At 38.1% G+C, this 22,513-nt stretch overlaps 1 protein-coding gene across 3 annotated transcripts; it reads left to right on the top strand.

The window, feature by feature from the left end:
* Positions 1-3,440: 3,440 nt before the first annotated feature.
* Positions 3,441-21,810, top strand: TRIML2 (tripartite motif family like 2). 3 transcript variants are annotated; one of them, XM_058525024.1, is made up of 8 exons: positions 3,442-3,706; positions 8,243-8,625; positions 8,906-9,001; positions 11,176-11,370; positions 12,526-12,663; positions 14,074-14,096; positions 14,259-14,359; positions 20,574-21,810. In XM_058525024.1, exons 2-8 carry the CDS (start codon positions 8,437-8,439, stop codon positions 21,158-21,160), a joined length of 1,329 nt encoding a protein of 442 aa, XP_058381007.1. In that variant the 5' UTR covers positions 3,442-3,706; positions 8,243-8,436; the 3' UTR covers positions 21,161-21,810. The 3 variants fall into 3 exon arrangements, with proteins under 3 accessions (XP_058381009.1, XP_058381007.1, XP_058381008.1); XM_058525025.1 differs by lacking the exon at positions 3,442-3,706 and adding an exon at positions 7,913-7,983; XM_058525026.1 differs by lacking the exon at positions 12,526-12,663 and having other exon boundaries at positions 3,441-3,706.
* The last annotated feature ends 703 nt before the right edge of the window (positions 21,811-22,513 follow it).

The following is a 22,513-nucleotide window of genomic DNA, read 5'->3' as shown; positions in this document are numbered from 1 at the left end:
CCAGTTGTGAGAATTCTTTTGGTTTGCAGATTATAGATATTACAGTCATTTTTTGTCCTTAAATCTAAATAGTCTAGAAAGCAGAGATAATCTGAGTTCTTCTCCACCATTTTTCCTTGTGTAGCACTGCTCCCTCCGTAGCTTCATCTCCAGCCTCCGAGCACCAACCCCCTTCAAAAAAAAAATCTCTGTAAATCCCACATTAAGGTGTTCATGTTGGGTCTTCCAGACCCTAACTTTGGGTCAGTCGATATATTAGAATTAGCCTCAGCTATGAGTAACAGTAAAAAACAAAATAATGGCCAGGTAAATAGGGTAGAAATTTATTTTACTCATCTAGTATCTGGTAGACACGATGAATTCAGGGACCCAGACTCCTATTTCTTGTTTCTCTGACATGTGTAGCTTCTGTCCCATAGAATATTTGACCCAGTTTAGCTGCTATTGTGTCATATTGAAACCAGGCTCTGGTCAAGTCTATTTATAAAGCTGCTTTTATCTCAAAGCCAATAGTCTGGGCAATCCCTTACAGCATTTGACACCAGTCTTTTAACAAGTGTACTTCCAGGTACTGAAACATGTCCTAATTATCAGATGACTTTAAGGTATGACACAGGTTTTTTGGTTCCTTGTTTTACATAAAGACGCATATCCTCTAGTGATAGTGAGCAGTAAGTAGATTTTAACATCTTGAGGATGTAGATTTATTATTGAAAAAATTCCTCCTTCCTCAGTGAGGACATACATGATAATATATAGAGACCAATGGTCTTCAAGTTTTATGATAAACATCCCATTAATAAAAGTTGAATATTTGTCTCAGTATCAATTAGTTACTACTAATATGTATATTATTAAACAAAAAGAATTAAAGGGGTATAAAATGCTTTATTTCTCATTCCCGTGTAACTCATCTGTACCATCCCTACCACCACCCTGGTTGCACACTCCCTTATTTAGGAAGGCCCGGCTCTTGACTCTGCCAATAAGCATGATTGTGGATAAGCAAAGGAAGGAAAGGATACTCGTTTAGAGAGAAATTTCTTTCTTCTTGTTACCACCTTCCACCTATGTGTGTCTCTTATATAAGGCTCACACACGCACAAGAGATGGTTATAGTTCTTATTTCACAGATGATGCTCAGTATTCGGTGGCTTGCTGAAGGTCATGGCAATTAAGTGGCAGAGCTGCAACAGAACTCACTTTAGTTTAACTTCATCAGTTTGACACGGTGCTTTTCTCAACCTGTGGCCTTCGGCAAAAATCCGAACTTCATTTGCTCAGGCTCATAACTGATGCCAAATAAAGTCAGTCCGTTTGTTTTGCTGAGGATGTTCTGTTGCTAAAACAGAGAGGGCTTGTCCCTGCGTTGGAATAGGTGAGGTAAAGGTGACCTCTTAAGTTTCTGTTGGGATTCTTACCTAGGAGGATTGTCTCCCTTTAGAAAAAGTAAAAACAAACGTTGCATTTAGATAAGCACTGATCTACGAAAACAACAATGAAAAGACAACTGTACTATCACTGAAGTCAGCTGTAACGTTTAAATCTTAAATATTAATGTTTTGAGTGAGGACACAGTTATATAGACCTCTTAGAGGTGTGGGAAGTAAGCCAACGAAAGCTAAGCCTCTACTTCTAATAGAACAGCCTTGGAGACAAGGAGCCACAGAGAAGCTGGTCCTTCCAGGAGAATAGTAACAGTGAGGCGGATCATGACCGCAATGGCTCTCTATTGCTTTCTGAAATGGGATGAGGTGGTGGTCGACTGCAGCAGAATGAGTCCAGCAGTAACATAAACGACCTCGTTTGGCAGCAGCTGTATTGATTCCCCAGAAGCTGAGCATATGCTACCATGGGGAATGTGGTGAGGGGACATGTGGCTGACAAATGTGATAGGACTATTAAAAGTTCATGAAATCAGCTATGAGAACCACGACTTATTGATAATTTTGTTCTTGACATTAAGGGAAAAAACCACATTTTTTCAAGAATTTTTTTTAATCACAACTTTCCTATGTAAAAATCGAACACTTTAAAATGATCTGTGCTCCTTGTAATGTTCTTACTCTAGGCCTGTAAAAGTATCTTGTGGCAAATTGTAATGCAAACTTGAGGCACTTTCTTTTATAAACTGGCAAAATATTTGGTTCACATTTAATAGAAGTGAGGAAATATCATGACATTTGGCTGTGATTCAAATCCCAGATCTGCAATTCTCTGTACTGAGTGCTCTGGGTCAACTACTTTAATCTCTAAATCATCAGCTTTATCAGCTATAAAATGTATTATGATACCACCTACCTCACAGGATTGTGGGAAATACATGTAGCTGTAAAAAGAGCTTAGCGCATTGTATAGCACAATTTCTAGAATTATCTTAAGTTAAAACATTTAGTCTTCTAGAATTAATAATTTACTATTTTCTTTAAAAACTAAGATGGGCTTTCAGAGATCTAAGATATGAGAATTTTGCTTGATGCTTTTACCCCTCGATTCAAAGATTATGAAGTTTGCCTGTCAAAATGAAATTGTGAATTATGAAAGCCCAGGATGCTGAGAATAAATGATCGAGTAATTGATAAAATCTTCATAGAAGCTGACTGCAGCAAGGGTTAGAAGAGAGAAGGGAAGATTGGGTAGAAAAAATTAAAAGTCGAAAAGGAGACTGCTGGGGCTGAGGATGGGAGGGACACACGGGAATGACTCTGGTCTATTTGAAAGAGAAGGGAGAGTAAGGATTTAGAAGAGGGAGTAGGTGTTAGAGTGTTTGTTTGAGATAAAAGGAAAGGATGCACTTAAGATTCCATAAGCTGGAACCACGTTTGGGAAGATCAGATAGCAAGTAGGAGAATTCTCATTGTCCTGTCAGCAGGAAAAAAAAAAAAAAAAAAAACAATCACTGAAGTTTGGATTATCTGGGACTTGATTGATGCAATGGAAACCTTTCAGAGACAGATCTATCAAAATTTGCAAAGCTGTGCAATTTTCCTGTTCACTGAGGTCAACTATGAACTATCTGGGATTGTCCCCTGACTGCCTATCTGTGACACATGCCTCAGTCAGGCAGTTATTCCTACTCTTGATGTTCTATCTATAGATAATGCGATGATCCCTTCCTTCAGCAAACATTCTGAAAACTAACAATCGGGCATTGTACTCTAGTGAAACTATTTAACGGCTTAAGATAAAACAATACGCTAAGGAGAAAACACAATGAGAGTCCAGGGTAATGACTTGTAGAAGGATTTCTTCCTGTGAAATTGTTAATATATAAACAAGGTCCATTAGAAAAAACTTATTAAGGAACTACTATGTGGTAGGCACTACTATATAAGACCTCGTACATATAACAAAAAACAAAATCTTCACCCCCAGAAGAGATTGAAACTCTTGGCCAAGGTAACTGGCTAGTCAGCATTTTCTAGGAGCTCATTAAAATGTAGATTAAGACTCCACCCCAGATCTATGGAATCAGAGACTCTGGAGGTGGGGCCCAGAAGTCCAACAATTTCAGATGATTCTAGTGCTCACTGAAGTTGGATAATCTCTGTCCTATATTTACTATATGGATATGATTTGAAACTTTACAGTTTTCCTACCTGATGATGAGAGGAGGGACGGAGGGAGAAGCGGAACAGATAAAAGCCTTGCAGTTTTCAATTCTGGCTGTTTTCCCTGAAGGAAATATTTAGGATGACAAAGAAAGGTAAGATCTTCTCTGAAGGTTATTTCCTTAATCATGGTTTTCTTTAAATACCTAAATTTGATCTTGGTATTTATGGAAGCTTAAAAATATATAGATATGCAATGTATAAAAGAATAATTGAGAAAGCCAGGACAAAGAAAAAATAAAACTAGGGAAAATAAGGGTAGATATGAACTTAGCACATAGACAACACACTAGGGAGAGAAATTACTCTCCAACCTTCCGTTCTCTTGGTTTTTGTAAAAAGATTTAATCTCTATTCTCTCTGTCCTTTTCTGTTTTCTCCTTTGTGCTGGTTTGATTTTAATTTTTTAAAAAATATTTGTTGAGCATCTAGCATGTCAAGTTTAGACATGCGGCATCTAAGGAATTTAGTTTCTTGTGGATGAAGAGTGGCCAACAAGTAAACTTGTTCATACAAAAAATTAATTTGACACAAAGAAAATAAGATGATACAAATGGTGGGTATTTCCAATTGGGTGATTAATAGGCCTCTCTGAGGAAGTGACGTTTGAGCTGAGCACTTAAGAAAAGAAAGGAGCTAGAATGGCAAAAATGTGAGAGAAAAGCATTGCCAGCTGAGGAAACAGAAAGACACAGATGAATTTGTCGTAATTAGAATTGCCAGTGGTTGGGGAAAGCTATAGATGAGATTAGATGTAGGCAGAGGGCCAGACCATCTAGAACTTGGTTAGTCATTTGGATTTTATCCTAAATGCAATGGAAAGTTATTAGAAACCTGATTTAGGTCTTAAATAGTATTCTGGTTGTTGAGCTGAGAGGAGTTGGAGACGGGAGTAGGGGCAGGGCTGAATATAAACTAGTTGAGATAATGAAATGATGGTGGCTTAAACTATGGCTCTAAATGAATGAATTTTAAAGTGAGGTGGAGGAAGAAAGGTTGAAATCCAGAATCGTGTTTTAGATATGTTAACTTGGGGTGCTTGTTAGACATTTAATTGCAAATGAGTTGGAAGTTCTGTGTCTAGGCAGAAGATTAAGTTGAAGAGCGGTTACTTAAATTTTTGGAAATGTGGGTACCTAGGGAGACAAGTAGAACTAGAATAAGGGACTAGAACTGACCCTTGAAGCACCTCAAAACTTAGAGGTTCTAGAGGATGTGAAGTCAAAAAGGGATGATTCGAAATAGACCCGTAAAGTAGGAGGGATATCAGACATAAGATCTTGATAGTGAAGAGAAGAGAACATTCCAAGACGAGGGTCACGGTCAACTGCGTTAACTGCTGCTGAAAGCTCAAGTAAGATAAAGACAGCAGTGGCCACTCAATTTGTAAACTTATTGATTTTTGTGATTGATCAGTTGTTTTCAGTCCAGTAGTCTAGGAGATGTTCAGGGAGGCAAGACGAGGGAAGCTGGCTACAAGGGAATTGAAGGACCTAAGCAGTCAAAAAGAATTGGAGCAAATTCAAAGCCAAATGACTAATAGAGAATATTTGCAATTTGTATAATAACAAGGAGATAATCTTTTCAATATATGTGTCTCTTAAAATTAAGAAAAAAGACCAAAAACCTGTTAGAAGAAAACAGGTCAAAGGCTTCAAACATATGGTTCACAGGAAGAGAAATAAAAATGGCACTTAAGCATATGAAAATAATAGCTTTATTTATAATAAAGTAAATCAAGCTGAAAATATATAAAGATACTATTTCTTATCTACCAAGTAGGCAAGAAGTTTGATACCTTTTTCATATGTTGCTTTAAATGCAAAGTTGTACAACCCCTGTGGTTGGGAATATGGCAAAATATATCAAAATTATAGATGCATTTACTAGCAATTCCATTGCTAGGGAAGATGCCTTCTAGGACCATGGTGCTGGACTTTGGTCTCACGACTCCTTTGCACTCAAATTATTGATGGAAGACCCCAATAAGCTTTTGTTTGTGTGTTATATGTATAGTTACTGTATTAGAAATTAAAACTGAGTTTTTAAAAAATATTAACTTATTAAAAATAAACATACCATTTTTATGAAGCAACTTTTCTGAACAATTACTGAAGAGTGGCATGGTTTTATAGTTTTGCAAAAGTCTTTAATTCCTGGTTTATCAGAAGGTGGCTATTTTCTTATATCTGCTCCAGTATTCCATCCGTTGCAATGTTATGTTAGTTAAAGTATATGAAGAAACTCTGTCTTCACACAAATAATTAGAAAAAGGGGAGAGCATTCTAATAGCTTTTTCAGACAATTATGTGTGTGTGTGTTTTCTAAAATCACATCAACGAACATTTTGTCCTCTGTTACATTAAAATCCATTGGTCTATCTTATACTTCGAGTCTACTGATTTACCCTTGTATAATCTTGTAACATTATACATTGGTCTTTTGGAAATTATTGGTTCACTGAGTGTGCAGATTTTCCAAATGTTGACAGATTTCATTACACACTATAAAAAAATCACATTTACAGGCCGCCCCGTGGCTTAGTGGTTAAGTGCTCGTGCTCCGCTACTGGCAGCCCAGGTTCAGATCCCAGGCACTCACCAACACACCACTTCTCCGGCCATGCTGAGGCCGTGTCCCACATACAGCAACTAGAAGGATGTGCAACTATGACAACTATCTAGTGGGGCTTTGAGGAATAAAAAAAAAAGGAGGAGGGTTGGCAATAGATGTTAGCTCAGAGCCGGTCTTCCTCACCAAAAAGAGGAGGATTAGCATGGATGTTAGCTCAGGGCTGATCTTCCTCACAAAAAAATAAATAAATAAATAAAACTGTTTAAAAAAATCACATTTGTTAACATCACCACCAATTTCATCAGAAAGACTAAGTATCGGGAAGCTGTCAAGCTTAAAATAGTGGATGCATGTTTTCCAAAACTCCTAATTTTTGATTAAAAGCTCAAATTTTATCATTGACAACTAATGCACTCAGTTGGTTTCCTTGAAGTGACAAGGTCACTTTGTTAGTTTTTGAAAAAATATCTTCCAAATCACTACATCTGAATAACTGCAGTTTGTCTCATTTGTTCTTTCCACTAAAAATGTTGTATGAAAAACCATGGCTGGTATGGCTTACAACTCAGTCATAGAAAATGCTTTTCTTGAGACAACCATTATATTCCATACGCAGCATAAAAGCTCTATGCATACTTTCCATTTTGTCACCTAGAATCTTAAATAAATCCTGCACTCAAGGGTTGAGATTTAATATTTTACTTCATCAAGAAATAAGAATATTTTTAAGTAAAATGAGCCTTTTTTTTTAAACTGGGAGTATGCAAGCATGTAGAGATTAAAAAATACAATAAATGACTGATGCTATTTTCTTGATAATGGTCAGAGCCGGCAGTTTTATCTACCATCAGTACAAATGTCAACACTGAAAAAAGCAAATCAGGTCTTCAGAACCACAATTCTGAAAACCGCTGCTTTAATATGATATATATAATATGACATATATATATTATATATATAATAATACCCTAACAAAATAACAAACATCGTCATATATACAAGATTAATCAACTTCAGAGTTATAAAAATGTTTTGCATATCTTAAAAATTAAAAAAGAAGAAGGAATGAAAGGACAGGAGGTCTAGTTAATGGCAAAGAAAGCTTGGGCGAGAGTGAGAGCATGAGAGGTGGAAGAAACTAGTAAATCTAGAAATGGAAGTTCGGGAGTTCTGAGATCGGTCAGGTCGATTTGTTAATGAGGTAATTGTTAAAAGAGCTGGTTAATGAGGTGGAATGGGGACAAATGTAAATACAATAGAGGATTTTGAGGAATTAATACTTGGTGTTTTGGTGTCACCCAACAATGGCTGGAGATAGGCTTAGACAAGGGAACTAATTCAACGGAGGCAATTCTTTACTGGGGAAGAGTTTCCCAAATACAACAGGTAACGCATTTTAAGAATATAATTCAAATGTTTGTAGAGAAAAGGTAGAATTGTTGCTCAAAGGTCATCAGAACTGTCTAGAAATGGGGATGCAGGACATTATAGGTCCCTCGTTCTGTTTCCTTAAAACAAAAACAAGAGAATATATAATTTCCCTTTAGTGTTTTTGCAAAGTTTTCGTTGTTCAGGGAAGTCGTTTTTACTTTTCTAACCAATATCCTTTAATGGCCAGTGTTCGGAGGCCGTACGCTTTCGGCCTTGGGGGCGGAATTTGCGGCGCCTCACCCTCAGGCGCATGCGCACCTAAGGAGCCCGGAAGTGAGCGCTTGCTTTCGTTTGGCCGCAGGCGCCTCTCATTTAAGGAGCAGCTGAAAGAGGCGCTGGCTTGGTGGCTCGTGCGAGCGCTGGGAGAGTGAGTGGTTCCTGAGATTTGCGCCCTGAATGCCTAACACCTCACTCTAGTCCCGGAAGCTCCTCCGATGCTTGTGTACTATGCCTTCTGTTGCTCACCTCTTTCATTCTTTCTTTGTTTAATGACTTACAGGGAAGTGGTGTGCTATGTTCTCCCTTGTGACTAATTTTCAGCCAATTGCTCAGAATTCTCAGAAAACTCGAGAGAGCCCCTCTAACTGTAGAACACTGGTGTAACTTCTTGTGTCTCCTTCCCCAAGTTTGCAGCTGCCAAGGATTTGCTGGATTTGAGAAGCCCAGGATGCGCTGACCTGCCCTGAGGCTTGACTGTGGACACTGAGGTTGGCGAGTGCTTCTGCCCCAGAACGCCGCGGCTCTTCTCCTGTTTGGAGTACAGGGAAGTAGTATCCCACATCAGAAACAGCCCAGTCTTCAACTAGGGACTCCCGCCGAGATGTCCAAAAGGCTCAGCCCCCACTTACAGCAAAAAATCCCGGAAGGTGCCTACTGTGAGAAACACCTGGAACCACTGCAGCTCTTCTGTGATGATGACCAAATCGCACTTTGTGCCAAGTGCCTCCAGTCCCAGGAGCACACACATCACATGGTGTATGGAGTACAAGAGGCTGCTGAGAACTACAGGGTAAGCTTCAGGCGGATCCCAGAGCACTCTGGCACTGTGGCTGCCTCTTCTTATTTATTAATTTATTTATTTAGGAGCAGATATTCTGATCTTCCGAGAGCGTTTCCTTAGTTGATGTTTATCAAAGAATATTAGACAAGTACTCTATTTAGACGTTCAACTTCAAGGTTAAGAAAACATATTGTCAGGACTATTGGTCTCTCGATTGTCTAAGGGTTAGGAATCCAACTGTTCTAAAGCAATTACTTCACCTGGAATTCTGTGCTATATTTCTCTGCAGAGGTTATTCCGGGAGATATCAAACGTGTTGAAGGAGAAGCTTGAGGTAGCTAAAAGCATGTTGGCGGATGAGCAAGAAAGAATGGTGATGATTCAGGTCAGTGCTTATCTTGATTCTTAGGGGGAAAATTACCTATAATGTTGGATAACAAATACTATAAACAAAGACAAATGACAAAGTGGGAAAAAATATTTGAAACTCATAGGAAGGAAAAGTGTTAATTTCTTAACGTGTAAAGAGCTTTTAAAAGTCAATAAGCAAAAGACTAGAAACTCAACAGAAAATTGATCAAAAAATGAGAGTTCACAGAAAGAAAATGCAAATATCTTTTGAGGAAGATCCTGAACTTTGCTCATGGTAAGAGAAATACAAATTAACTGTATTAAATTTGTTAGTGAGATGGCATTTGCAACCCTTATGGACAAAGATCAAAAACATTGATCAGGGGCTGGCCCTGTGGCCAAGCGGTTAAATGTGCATGCTCCGCTGCTGGCGACCCGGGTTCAGATCCCGGGCGGGCACCGATGCACCGCTTGTCAGGCCATGCTGTGGCAGCGTCCCATATAAAGTGGAGGAAGATGGGCACAGATGTTAGCTCAGGGCCAGTCTTCCTCAGCAAAAAAAAGAGGAGGATTGGCATGGATGTTAGCTCAGGGCTGATCTTCTTCACAAAAAAAAAAAAAAACATTGATCACAGTTTATCAATTAATGAGTGTCTCATGTATTTTTGTGGCCATGTAAATCCTGCAGCCATTTAAAGGGCAATTTGAGAATTACCATCCAAATTGAGGGCTCACCATCCATTATGCACACGTTTCACTTCTGATTTCAAGCCCTCTCTTCATATTTAACTCTATTCTGTGCTAGGTATCCCAGATTTCAGGTCTTCTCTCTTTCAATTTTTAAAGAAAATAAACATCCAGTTGAGGATGGTCAAGGAGGAGAATAGCCTGGCTGTATAAGAATCTTTCAACTGATCTTTATTTTTTTCAGCCCCAAGCACCATATATTCAACAAATATTGGGGTCCTACTCTTTGCCAGGAACTATGCTAAGTACTGGGGATTCAGCAGTGGGAAAAAAGCAATTCTGCCCTTGTGCAACTGACATTCTAGTGGAGGTAAACAAAACAAGTAAAATGTATAATATGTTACCTGTTAAGTGCTATAAAAATTTTTTTTGAAGAGCAGGAAAGAGTGATGGGGTACACTTCTAAATAAAGTGATCAAGACCTTGTCGTTCAGAAAGTAGCATTTGAGAAGACTCAAGGAGCTGAGGAATTGAGCCATGCAGTCTTGGGAAGAATATTTTAGGCAGGGGGAAGAGCAAATACCAAGGTCTTGAGACTGATGTGTACTTGGTTGGGATTGTGTGAAGGAAATAGAGAGTAGAAGGTGATGAGATTAGAAGAAAAAGGGGCCAAATCATCTAGGGCAGTTGACTTTAAATAAAATAAGGAAACCACTGGAAAGTTTTGAGCAGAGTGACATCACCTAACTTCCACTTTCACAGAAACACTAACTGTTGAAGTGAGACTAGACTGTAGGAGGGTGAGAGTAGATTGTTGCAATAATCAGGGACAGGTGATGTTGAACTAGTGGGGTAGTGGTAGAGGTGGTAAGTGGTCAGGTTCTTGGTAAGTGTTGATTCCGTCAAGTCTCATGAGATTAAATATCATCACTAAGCTAATTACTCCCAATGTATATCTCCAGCTCAGACTTCCAATTGATAGGCTCTCATGTCCAACTTCCTACTCAGCATCTCTTCTTGGATGTCTAATTGACTCATCAAAATTAGCATATCCAAAACTGAGCTCCTCGTACATTATTCCCCACCTCTGGAGTCTATCCCTTCCGTAGTTTCCCTTTCTGTGTTTTGGCAAGCCCATTCTTCGAGTTACTTAGTCTAAAAACCTTGGAGTCGCCTCTTGTTTCCTGTTTTTTCACACTCCCTATTCAAAGCATCAGCAAATGCCGTTGGCATTGCCTTCCAATTTTCCTGGTCTCCTTCTCTTTGGTCACTGAGGTTGTAGATTCCTCAGTTTTCTAAGCCAATAACATTCCTTCATCTGCATCTCATGTTCTAAATCTGTGTTGGTGTCTTGGCTGGTCTTGACTCTGAAATTCCCTTTGTATTTATGCCTTTTATTTCTTCCCCTATACTGTACATTTTCTTGTGTTTATATTGGAGTTAGAGATGGAAAGAGAAATATTTATGGTCAATCTGTGATGTATAACCTGAAGTCTATCTTATCTATTGTCAATGATGAAGGAAGAGGAGCAGAATTTTAAAGAGATGATTGAGTCTGAATATAGGATAATGTTCCGATTGATGATTGAAGAGAATGAGGTGAACTTCCAGAGCCTGAAACAATGTGTATTCAACCTGAACTTGAGAGAAGCTAGTCTGAATCAACTGACTGATTTTGCCACAGAGCTAAGCAAGAAGTCCCAGGAAATGCTACGGGTGAGATATTGAAAATGGCATCCTTACAATATTTGGGAAATGAGAGAAAGGAGAGCTGAACATTGTCAGTTCCAGAATAAGACAACCACATATGTATTAAAAAAAAATGTATATATTCACCCAGTAATTCTATTTCTAAGTTTATCTTGCAAATATACTTACATGCATATGAAAAGACACATGGATAAGGGAATGCTGTAAAATCATTGCAGTATAGAGCCATGGTTTAGAGGTGGTCTTTGAAGCCAGATTGATGAGGTTCCTATCTGAGTATCTGCTATTTACTAGCCTCTAGGTGGCCTTGGACATGTTGCTTAACCTCTGACTCAGTTTCCTTAACTATAAAATGGGAATAATAATGGCCCCTAGTTCACAATATTGTTGTAAGGATTGAATGAGAAATCTACATAAAGCTCCTTAAATAGTGTTTTACATAGTATACACTTGATAAGTATCAGGTATTATTGCTACTATAATGTTTATTGATAGCAAAAGATTAGATACAGCCGATATCCATTGAAACGGGACTCATGAAATAAATTGTATTATGTACATACTGTGGAATGCTCATCAGCATTTAGAAAAGATAACATGGCTTTATGTGTACAAATACAGAGTATTCTCCAAGAGCATATTATTTATTAAGAAAAAAGCAAGTCATCAGATCAGCAATAGTATAATATGACACTGTTTGTGTTCTTTAAGAAAAAAATAACATGAACGTGTGCTTATGTGCCTCGGTGGAGCATCTTTGCAAGGATATAAAGGCAACTGGTATCAGTGGCTTGATTAACTATTTGATTCTTACTGATCGAATTTAATTTTTAATTAAATTATAATCTTAATTTTAATTTAATAAAGGAAATAGGAAACTTTCTGACCAAAACTGCACAGCAAAAAATGTGATCTGTTTTAGATCCAGGTTGTTAATTGAATAACTGGCCTACATGCATGCCGTCCACATCAGCATAACTATATTAAGTGTCAATTAAGTTTCTGTTGAGGTGTCCTGCTTGACACAGAGGGATATCCTGGCCTTATCAAATTATGTCTTTCTGGGGTGGCTGGCACTAAAGCACGTTTTTAAAGAAATGGTTGAGTTATCGAATAAGAAATTACCAGTTGTTGAATAGTAATAAGGAGATGCTTCTGCAGAGACTGAACGATCTGGAGAGAGAGAACATGAATAAACTGAAGGAGAGTGAAGTCAGGCTCTCTGAACAGATCTGCAGCCTCCAAAGCATCCCTGCAGAGTTAGAGAAGTGTGGGGAATCCACCTTAGCACTGCTCCAGGTAAGATTCCAGAAATAACCTTCATTACAGTATTTGAGAAAGGAGAAGTGAACAGTACTCATTAGGAGTCAGATCCAAAACAACATCCAGTGATCTTCAATCATACGTGAAGGCTGTGTAGCTATTTTTCAGTCCACCAAAAGCATTATGACTCATCATAAAATCATAGTATGTGTAGAGCTACTTCATGATGTGAATTCTCACCTTAAAATGATCAATGGTAAGTTTGAATTGAGATGTCCCTTAATAGGGTAAATAATTGATTAGTCAAATTATGATACAGTATACAATAAAATATTCTGCAACCATAAAAAAAAGAATGAAGCAGCTCTGTAAGCACTAAAAGATTATTTTCGAGATGTCTTAAATGAAAAAAAAAAAACACGCAGAGCCACTTTTTGTTATTTAGAGAATATGTATATATCTGTAGAGACATATATGCTTATTAATATTCAGATGGTCCCTGGCAGGATAAACACTAACATTGTAATCTGCAGTAACCTTGGAAACAAAGGTGAGCCTTATTTATATAGTATTGTATATTTTAAATTTTGTACAGTAACATGCATTATCTTGTCAATAAGTAAATTCATAGCTTTTATTTATTATTTATTTATTTATGTATTTATTTATTTATTTATTTATTTCCTGAGGAAGATTTGCCCTGAGCTGACATCTGTTGCCAGTCTTCCTCTCTTTTTTTTTTGCTTGAGGAAGATTTGCCCTGAGCTAACATCTGTGCCAATCTTCCTCTATTTTGTATGTGGGATACCGCCTCAGCATGGCTAACAAGTGGTGTAGTCTACGCCCGGAATCCAACCCCAAGAACCTGGGCCGCCAACGCAGAGCATGCTGAACTTAACCACTACACCACGGGGCCAGCTCAGCTTTTAAGGACTATCCATATCCCTCTGCCAGGCTCATATTTGCAATGTGAGTGCTTTTATTTGAGAAGCCCCTTCACACAAACCCTTAGGTTCTGTTCTAGAGCCAAGCCTACTTCCAGACAGGGCCAGGTAGATATGACCCAGTTATGCTCAATTCCTGACCTGGCTTCAAACACCCTACCCAGCCCAACAGGCCCCTGCATCTGTTCAACCTTTGCCAGCCCCAGTAGAGAAAGCAAATAAATGAGCAGAATTTAGGTGAGGAGTGTTCTGAATAAAATGGATAAGGTGATGCATAGAAAACATTTCCCTTGGGAAGATAACAATGACTTCACGCATTTTTCTGACTTTTCCCCTATTCGGTGTTAAAACTTGATATCTGAGAATTAGCACCATGAGGCTTAAGAAATTACATGGAAATCGAATTTCTCTATTATAAGAGAAGATATTTTCATGGGCACAATTCACAAAAGATTTAGCTCAAATACTCAGTGGTAACCTTATCTTTTTTTTTCCCCTGTAGAATGCAAGATATTCATTGGAAAGGTAAGTTTTCATTTTGGAAACATTTGGGTCAGATGCAGAGTCTGGTGTGTGGGCACATGGGTTGTGGGGGGAGGGGTACGGAGGTCATGTAGTGAGATCCATCCTCAGGATGGAGGGGCCTGGAGTCCGCACGGATAACTGAGGTTGCCCTTTCTTTAATAGGACTGAGTCACTACTGCTTCAGTGTCTACAGCCCGCCCGAATCGCAGACCTGAGTTTATGCCAAATAACAGGAATGAGCAAAATGCTAAAGGTGCTCCAAAGTAAGTAGACACAGATCCATGATTGCAGGACACTTTATTTATTTTTATTTATTCATAATTATTTATTTATTATTTATTTATAATACTTGAGAATCAAGTGACCATCCTACCACAAAAGTAAATTCTAGATAGCTTCAGGATTTAAAAAAGTTGGAGAGTTTGATATGCTACACACATTAGGTAACTATCAAGAAAACGATTGCATGATCTGATGTTGAAAGGCTCTCCTACGTAAATCCTTTACCACTTTCCGAACTCTGCAATGTAATTGCAGGCAGATTCCACTGGAAAATTTTAAACTTTTAGTTAAAAAATGTCAACATGTGTAGCGAAGGATTTCTGTCTTCTCCTCCATGGTTCTGCCTTTTCCAGAATGTCTGTCCGTGGATTCATACAGTACGTGACCATTCGAGTCTGGCTTCTTTCATGTAGCGTAATGCATTTGAGTCACATCCAAGTTTGTTGCGTGTATCAGTAGTTCTTTTTTCTTGTTGTGTGGTATTCCGTTGAGTGAATATACCACAATTTATTTATCTTTTTGCAATTTCATGGGCATTTGAGTTGTTTCCGACTTTATACTATAAATATTCGCTTACGGATTTGTGTGGACATAGCTTTGTTTCTCTTGGTTGAATATCTAGGAATGGCATTGTCAAACTTGTTTTCCAAACTGGCTGTGCTATTTTGCATTCCCACCAGTAATGTATGAGATTCAGTTGCTCTACATCCCCGTCAGCATTTGGTATTGTCAATTGTTTTTATTAAAGCTAACATAATAGGTATGTAGTAGTATATCATTTTGATTTTTAATTTTTTCTGAAATGACTAATGATGTGACGCCATATTTTCATGTATTTATTTACACTTTACTGTATCTCTTCTTTTTTTTTTTTGTCCTTTTTTTCTCCCCAAAGCCCCAGTAGATAGTTGTATGTCATAGTTGCACATCCTTCTAGTTGCTGTATGTGGGACCTCGCCTCAGCATGGCCTGACAAGCAGTGTGTTGGTGCGTGCCCGGGATCAAAACTCAGGCCGCCAGCAGCGGAGCACACGCACCTAACTGCTAAGCCACAGGGCCGGCTCTCTGCATCTCTTCTTTGAAGTATATCTATAAACATTTTCCCCATTTAAAATTTTTTTGTATAGGGCCGGCCCCGTGGCTTAGCGGTTAAGTGCGCGAGCTCCGCTGCTGGCGGCCCGGGTTCGGATCCCGGGCGCGCACAGACGCACCACCTCTCTGGCCATGCTGAGGCCGCATCCCACATACGGCAACTAGAAGGATGTGCAGCTATGACATACAACAATCTTCTGGGGCTTTGGGGGGAAAAATAAATAAATAAATAAAATCTTTAAAATTTTTTGTATATTATTGAGTTTTGTAATTTCTTTATATATTCTGATTACCAGGCCTTTATCAGCTATGTGTTTTGCAACTATTTCTCCCAGTCTGTGGTTTTTATTTTCATTTACCTAACAGTATCTTTTGAAGAGCAGAAGTTTTAAATTTTGAAGTTCAGTTTAACATTTTTTTTTCTTTTATGGCTTGTGCTTTTTGTGTCCTGAGAAATCTTTTCCTACCCCAACAAAGATTTTCTTCTAGAAGTTTTACAGTTTCTGTTTTTACATTTAGGTCTGTTATCCATTTAGAGTTGATATTTGTATATGATTCAAGATATGGCACAACTCTCTCCCTGTTTTTGTACATGTATGTATCCAGTTGTTCCAGCATCTTTTGTTGAAAACACTTACCTTTCTCCGTTAAATTTACTTAGCCGTTACTTACTCCGTTAAATTTACTTGTTGAAAGTCAGTTGGCATATACGAGCAGGTCTATGTGGACTCAAATAGGCCTGTTGATCATTGTGTCTATCCTTTTGCTAATAACACACTAGCTTGATTGATTACCTTTAGGAAGTCTTAAGATTGGGCATTGTGAATTCCCCAAACTTGTTCTTTTAAAAATAATTTTGGGGGCCGGCCCCGTGGCGTAGCGGTTAAGCACGTGCACTTCTCTGCTGGCAGCCCGGGTCGGATCGCAGGAGCGCATGGACGCACTGCTTGTCAGGCCATGCTGTGGCAGCGTCCCACATAAAGTGGAGGAAGATGGGCACAGATGTTAGCCCATGGCCAGTCTTCCTCAACAAAAAGAGGAGGATTGGCATGGATGTTAGCTCAGGGCTGATATTCCTCACACACAAAAAAAATAATGATAATTTTGGCTACTCTAGATCCTTTGCTTTTCCACAGATGTTAAAATCAGCGTGTTAGCTTCTACAAAAAACTGCTGGGATTTTGATTGGTGTTACATTGAATGTACAGATCAATTTGGGGATAAGATGATATAGCTCCGTTTATTGATGTCATCTTTGATTCCTCTCATCAGTGTCTTGTAGTTTTCAGCAAACAAATATTGTGCATATTTAATTAGATAGATCCCTAAGTATTTTATTTTTTTAGTGCTATTACTAACGATATTATATATCAATTTCTAATTGAAATTTTATTCATTTCTAGTTTGTTGCTGGCATATAGATATAATATTGGTTTGTATATAGTCATTGTTATCTTACAACTAGGCTAAACTCATTTATTAGATCTAGTGGCTTTCTTGTAGATTCTTTGGGATTTTCTTCAAAGATAGTCAAGTAATCTATAAATATAGACAGTTTTATTTTTTCTTTTCCAATCTGTAAGCCTTTTCTGTATTTTTCTCACCTTATTGTGCTGGCCAAGACCTCCATTATGATGTTGAATAGGAGTGGTGAGAAACATTTGCCTTTCTTGATCTTAGTGAGAAAGAAGGCATTAAGTCTTTTGCCTTTAAGTTTGATGATAGCTGTCGGTTTTTTATAGTTGTCTTTCATCGAGTTGAGGAAGTTCTCCTCTATTCCTGGTTTTGCTAAAATTTTTGTCATGAACGGATGTTGAATATATTAGATGCTTTTTCTGTATCTATCAAAATATTCATGTCTTTTCTTCATATATTAATATGATGAATTATATCTTTTTCGTATGTTGAACCAGCCTTGCATTCCCAGGGTAAACTCTTGGTAACGATGTTTTATCCATTTTATATATTGCTGGATTCAATGTGCTAATATTTTTAAAAAAATTTTTGTATTTATGTTAATGAGGTGTATTGATCTGTAGCTTTCTTCATAATCATTGATGCTATTTAATTTCATTTTCATTTCTGGATAATCTGTTTGTTTCTTTGTCAAATCTACTTGCTCTTTCTTTTTAGTTTCCTGTATCTTGTAGATATTTTTAAGCTTTTCTTTTTTCTTCAAACATGGTAAGCAAAAATTATTTTAGAGTCTGTACTTGGTAATTCCAATATCTGAAATTCTTCAGATTTATTTCTGCTAGTCTCACTCCATAGTGCTTTCTTACTTTGTGTATATTTAATGATTTTTTAATAGTAAGCTTCTCTTTTTGCCCTGGATATTATTTTTAGAAATTCTTTGAGGCCAAAAATGAATGTGTTCATTTTTCCAGAGAATTTGCATTTGTTTCTGCCTGTCTTCTGGAAATAGTAAGAGCCTGAGACAACTTGAAATTTAAAATTCAAGGCTTGTGGCGTTTAAAACCACCCTAATAATGATGTGAATTGGGCTTCAAGTCCAGAGATATAAGTTTATTTGGCAATAAAACTTGCTGCTGGATGAGATGTTAAAGAAAGTAAGAAATAAAGGACTACTCCAGGTTTATGGCTTGATCAACTAAAGCAATAAGTATGCTATTCACTGAAAAGTAGAAACTAGAAGAGGATACGTTTGAAGTTTCATGTTGGATATAGTATGTTTGAAATGCCTGTGTTATGTCCAACTAATATATTGCAGTTTTTTATGAAGTAAGTCACGAACATATAGAAGATATTTAAACTGAGGCGAGGTGAAGTCCCTGAGGGGCAAGGGAATACCAGTAGTAAAAAGGAAGACCCAGGACCAGCCTCTGAGATAGCACAATATTTAGAGGATGAGCAGAGAGAGGTAAGAGAAGGAACAAGCATAGATATGAAGGCAGGTATCACTTTCATTCAAGTATAAGAAACCACGTTGAGCTTTCTTGTTCCTAGCTTGATTTTCCTAGAGGATTCTCACAGATTTTCTAGCCTCTGCTGATATATTCTCTTTTGATTTACTCAATATCAAGGGCCTGCTGGCACAATTTCTGTGGGCAGCTATGTCTCATACTCTAGTGATATTTAAAATGAGGAGAGCAATTCAGTTACAGAAGAGCCAGGAATCAGCTGCTCTGTTAGGAGACTCCAGTGCTTCTTTAGGGGACCAGATCTTTAGAGAACTAGAGCTGGGTCCCAGGTGATAACTGGCTAGGACTGGATACCAGGCCATTTTTTACAGCCTGATAAAATTCCTTTCTGGTTTGAAAGGTACTTCTGCACTTTTCTGTAGTCTGTTATTCTTTGTTCTTGCTCCTCAGATTGGTTGCATCTCCTCCCATTATCTTACTGACTTCATTCCTCTATAATGTCCATTTCTTTTTTTTTTTTTATTGTGAAATTTTTGTTGTACATTATTGTTTATCAGTCACCATGTAAGTGCATCCCTCCACCCCTTGTGCCCTCTCCCCGCCTCCCTAGCCCCTGGTAACCACCAAACAGTTCTATCTGTGCGTGTGTTGGTTTATCTTCCACACATGAGTGAAATCATGCAGTGTTTGTCTTTCTCTTTCTGGCTTATTTCACTTAACATAATACCCTCCAGGTCCATCCATGTTGTTGCAAATGGGACGATTTTGTCTTTCTTTATGGCTGAGTAGTATTCCATGGTATATATATACCACATCTTCTTAATCCAGTCATCAGTCGAGGGACACTTGGGTTGCTTCCATGTCTTGGCTATGGTGAATAACGCTGCGATGAACATAGGGGTGCATAAGCCTCTTTGGATTGTTGATTTCAGGTTTATTGGGTAGATACCCAGTAGTGGAATAGCTGGATCATAAGGTATTTCTATTTTTAATTTTTTGAGGAATCTCCATCCTGTTTTCCATAGAGGCTGCACCATTTTGCATTCCCACCAGCAGTGGATTAGGGTTCCCATTTCTCCACAACCTCTCCAGCATTTGTTGCTTTTTGTCTTGGTGATTATAGCTATTCTAACGGGTGTGAGGTGATATCTTAGTGTGGTTTTGATTTGCATTTCCCTGATGACTAGTGATGTTGAGCATCTTTTCATGTGCCTATTGGCCATCTGTATATCCTCTTTGGAGAAGTGTCTGTTCATTTCCTCTGCCCATTTTTTGATTGAGTTGTTTGTTTTTTTGTTATTCAGTTGTGTGAGTTCTTTATATATTATGGAAATTAATCTCTTGTCAGATGTATGGTTTTCAAATATTTTTTCCCAGCTGGTGGGTTCCCTATTCATTTTGATCATGGTTTCATTTGCCTTGTAGAAGCTCTTTAATCTGATGAAGTCCCGCTTGTTTATTTTTTCTTTTATTTCCCTTGTCTGAGTAGATGTGGAATTCAAGAAGATCCCTTTATGGCTGATGGCGAGTAGTGTACTACCTATATTTTCCTCCAGGAGTTTTATAGTTTCAGGTCTCACCTTCAGGTCTTTGATCCATTTTGAGTTAATTTTTGTGTATGGCGAAAGAAAGTGGTCTACTTTCAATCTTTTGCAAGTGGGTGTCCAGTTTTCCCAGCACCATTTGTTGAAGAGACTTTCCTTTCTCCATTGTATGTCCTTAGCTCCTTTGTCAAAGATTAGCTGCCCATAGATATGAGGTTTTATTTCTGGACTTCAATTCTGTTCCGTTGATCTGTGTGTCTGTTTTTGCACCAGTACCATGCTGTTTTAATTACTGTCGCTTTGTAGTATGTTTTGAAGTCAGGGATTGTGATGCCTCCAGCCTTGTTTTTCTTTTTCAGGATTGCTTTAGCTATACAGGGTCTTTTGTTACCCCATATGAATGTTAGTATTCTTTGTTCTATTTCTGTGAAGAATGTCCTTGGGATTCTGATTGGGATTGCATTGAATCTGTAGATTGCTTTAGGTAGTGTGGACATATAATGTCCATTTCTTGAAACAAAGGTTGGAGGTTCCTTCTCCTGGACTTCACTAGATTGCCTCTCCCATATCCATGCCTGAGACTTATGCCCACTTATTGAAAGCCCCTGCATGTTAGAAATCATCAGTCTCTGGCATTGATGAACCCCTAGGTTAACTAAATTTCTCTCTGCCTACAGGGCCTATAACTTTGGATCCCAAAACAGCTCATCCCTGTCTGGTCTTATCCGAGGATCTGAGAAGTATAAGACTCAGAAACGTCCAGCAGGATGTGCCTGGCAACCCGGAGAGATTTGACTTCAGTGCCACTGTGTTGGGTGTGGAGAGCTTCACCTCAGGGAGGCACTACTGGGAGGTGGATGTGGGAAAAACAACAAAGTGGCAATTGGGTATATATGAAGATTCTGTCAGCAGAAAGAGTGACTTACCCAAAGCTTCTGCAGATAAAGTCTTACTCACAGGATCCCTGATGGGAGCTGATTTTACCCTCTGGGTCTTTCCCCCTTTAAGAAGAGTCTTCCTGAGAGAGCAAATGCACAAAGTTGGAGTTTTCCTAGATTATGAGTATGGGCAGATATCCTTCTATGATGTGACAAAGAGATCCCTCATTTATAATTTCTCTTGTCTCACCTTCCAAGGAGCTCTCAGACCTATATTTTCTCTTTGCCTCCCAATTGGAGGCACAAATTCAGACTCTCTCAGCATCTGCCTCCCTCATGTTTCTTCTTGTAATGTTACTGTTAGACCTCAGTCTTCCTTGGTGTGAAATCTAAGACTACAAGAAGCCAGAAAGTTAAGAACATGATTTTGTAAAATAATTTATATAAAGTAATCCAATAAAAGATTTCTAGTACTTGAGTTGGAACCCAGTTCAACACCCCAGAGCCTTTGCATTCATGTGGCTTTCAACAGCCGTTACGGGAAGAGGTTACATTTCAGCTGAGTCATGAATGATGATAACTGATGGACTCTACATTAATTAGAACAACAAATGCACATGCAGAGAAAGATTGGGGAATTAGAGACGAAGTATAGTCTGGAATCCTTAGGACTGGGCTAAGTACTCTAGAGATAGTTCTGAAAATAGAATGAGGTATAATCAGGACTTTAGATTTGAGGATAATCATCGTAGTGACATGTGGAATGGAAACCTCCTATTACTGACATTGAGGCATCCTATTACTGACAGTGTCAAGACTTCATAACTTTTATCATTCCAAATAGAGAACAACTTCATTTCCCTGGATATTTTCATCTGGGTGAATAGAAGGTGTTATGGAAAATGTGAGCATTTTAAAATTATTTTTTCAAGTATTCTACTTTCTTATAAGGAAAATTAGATTTCTTGGAAGACTGATAGTTCAGTGCTTTGGAAGAAATGAGTAATATTGTAATGATGTGATTTTAAGAAAACTAAATCACTCAGAGGTGCTTTAATTTTCTTAAAGTCACATAACTGTTAAGTATCTAGTAAGTAACAAAGATAAGGAATTAAATTTGGATCGTCATCAAAACGCAAGCTCTGCCTCAAGTCCTATTGCATAGGAACCTATTGTGTAAGCATCACTAGGTAGGATGGTGGTCCGATTTTATCCAAATTTCCTAAAAATGCAAGCCAATTTCTGCAGGAAGTAGAGGAAGCATATTATTTATCTTTCTCTCTATAGTATACTCTGCATGTATTGTGGAGGCTATATTCTTCCAGATGGGCAGAGTGAAAGGGAGCAAAATGCAAATACAAGAAAATTGCTTCTGTTGACTCATGGGCACCTGGGAAGGTGTAAAGTCATATTTACGTATCTTTTTGGGGACAGATTTGTAATTGACCATTTGGAATTCTCAAAATTAGCTATTAAACATCAAATGGATATTTGTGAGTGTAAAGACGTAAGCTTAGAAAAAGTCTGCACATCTTCACACCAAATCACAAGAAGACTTGGAGGAAAGTATCCCTGATCTGAGAAGCGGGGGTTAGATTAGGTGAGTGAGTTGAAAGTGAGATAATTATTTGAAACACTGAGATTAAGAACTTAGAGCAGTGGATCTCAAACACCTTCCAAATTTCCTGAGGAAAAGATGATGATTCATTATATAGGGAAATGTGAGAATTTACTAATAA

This window comes from Diceros bicornis, chromosome 29 (genome assembly GCF_020826845.1).
Source record: "Diceros bicornis minor isolate mBicDic1 chromosome 29, mDicBic1.mat.cur, whole genome shotgun sequence".
NCBI lineage: Eukaryota > Metazoa > Chordata > Mammalia > Perissodactyla > Rhinocerotidae > Diceros > Diceros bicornis.
The sequence above is the reverse complement of the archived record's forward strand: the minus strand, read 5'-3'. Positions and strand labels throughout refer to the sequence as shown.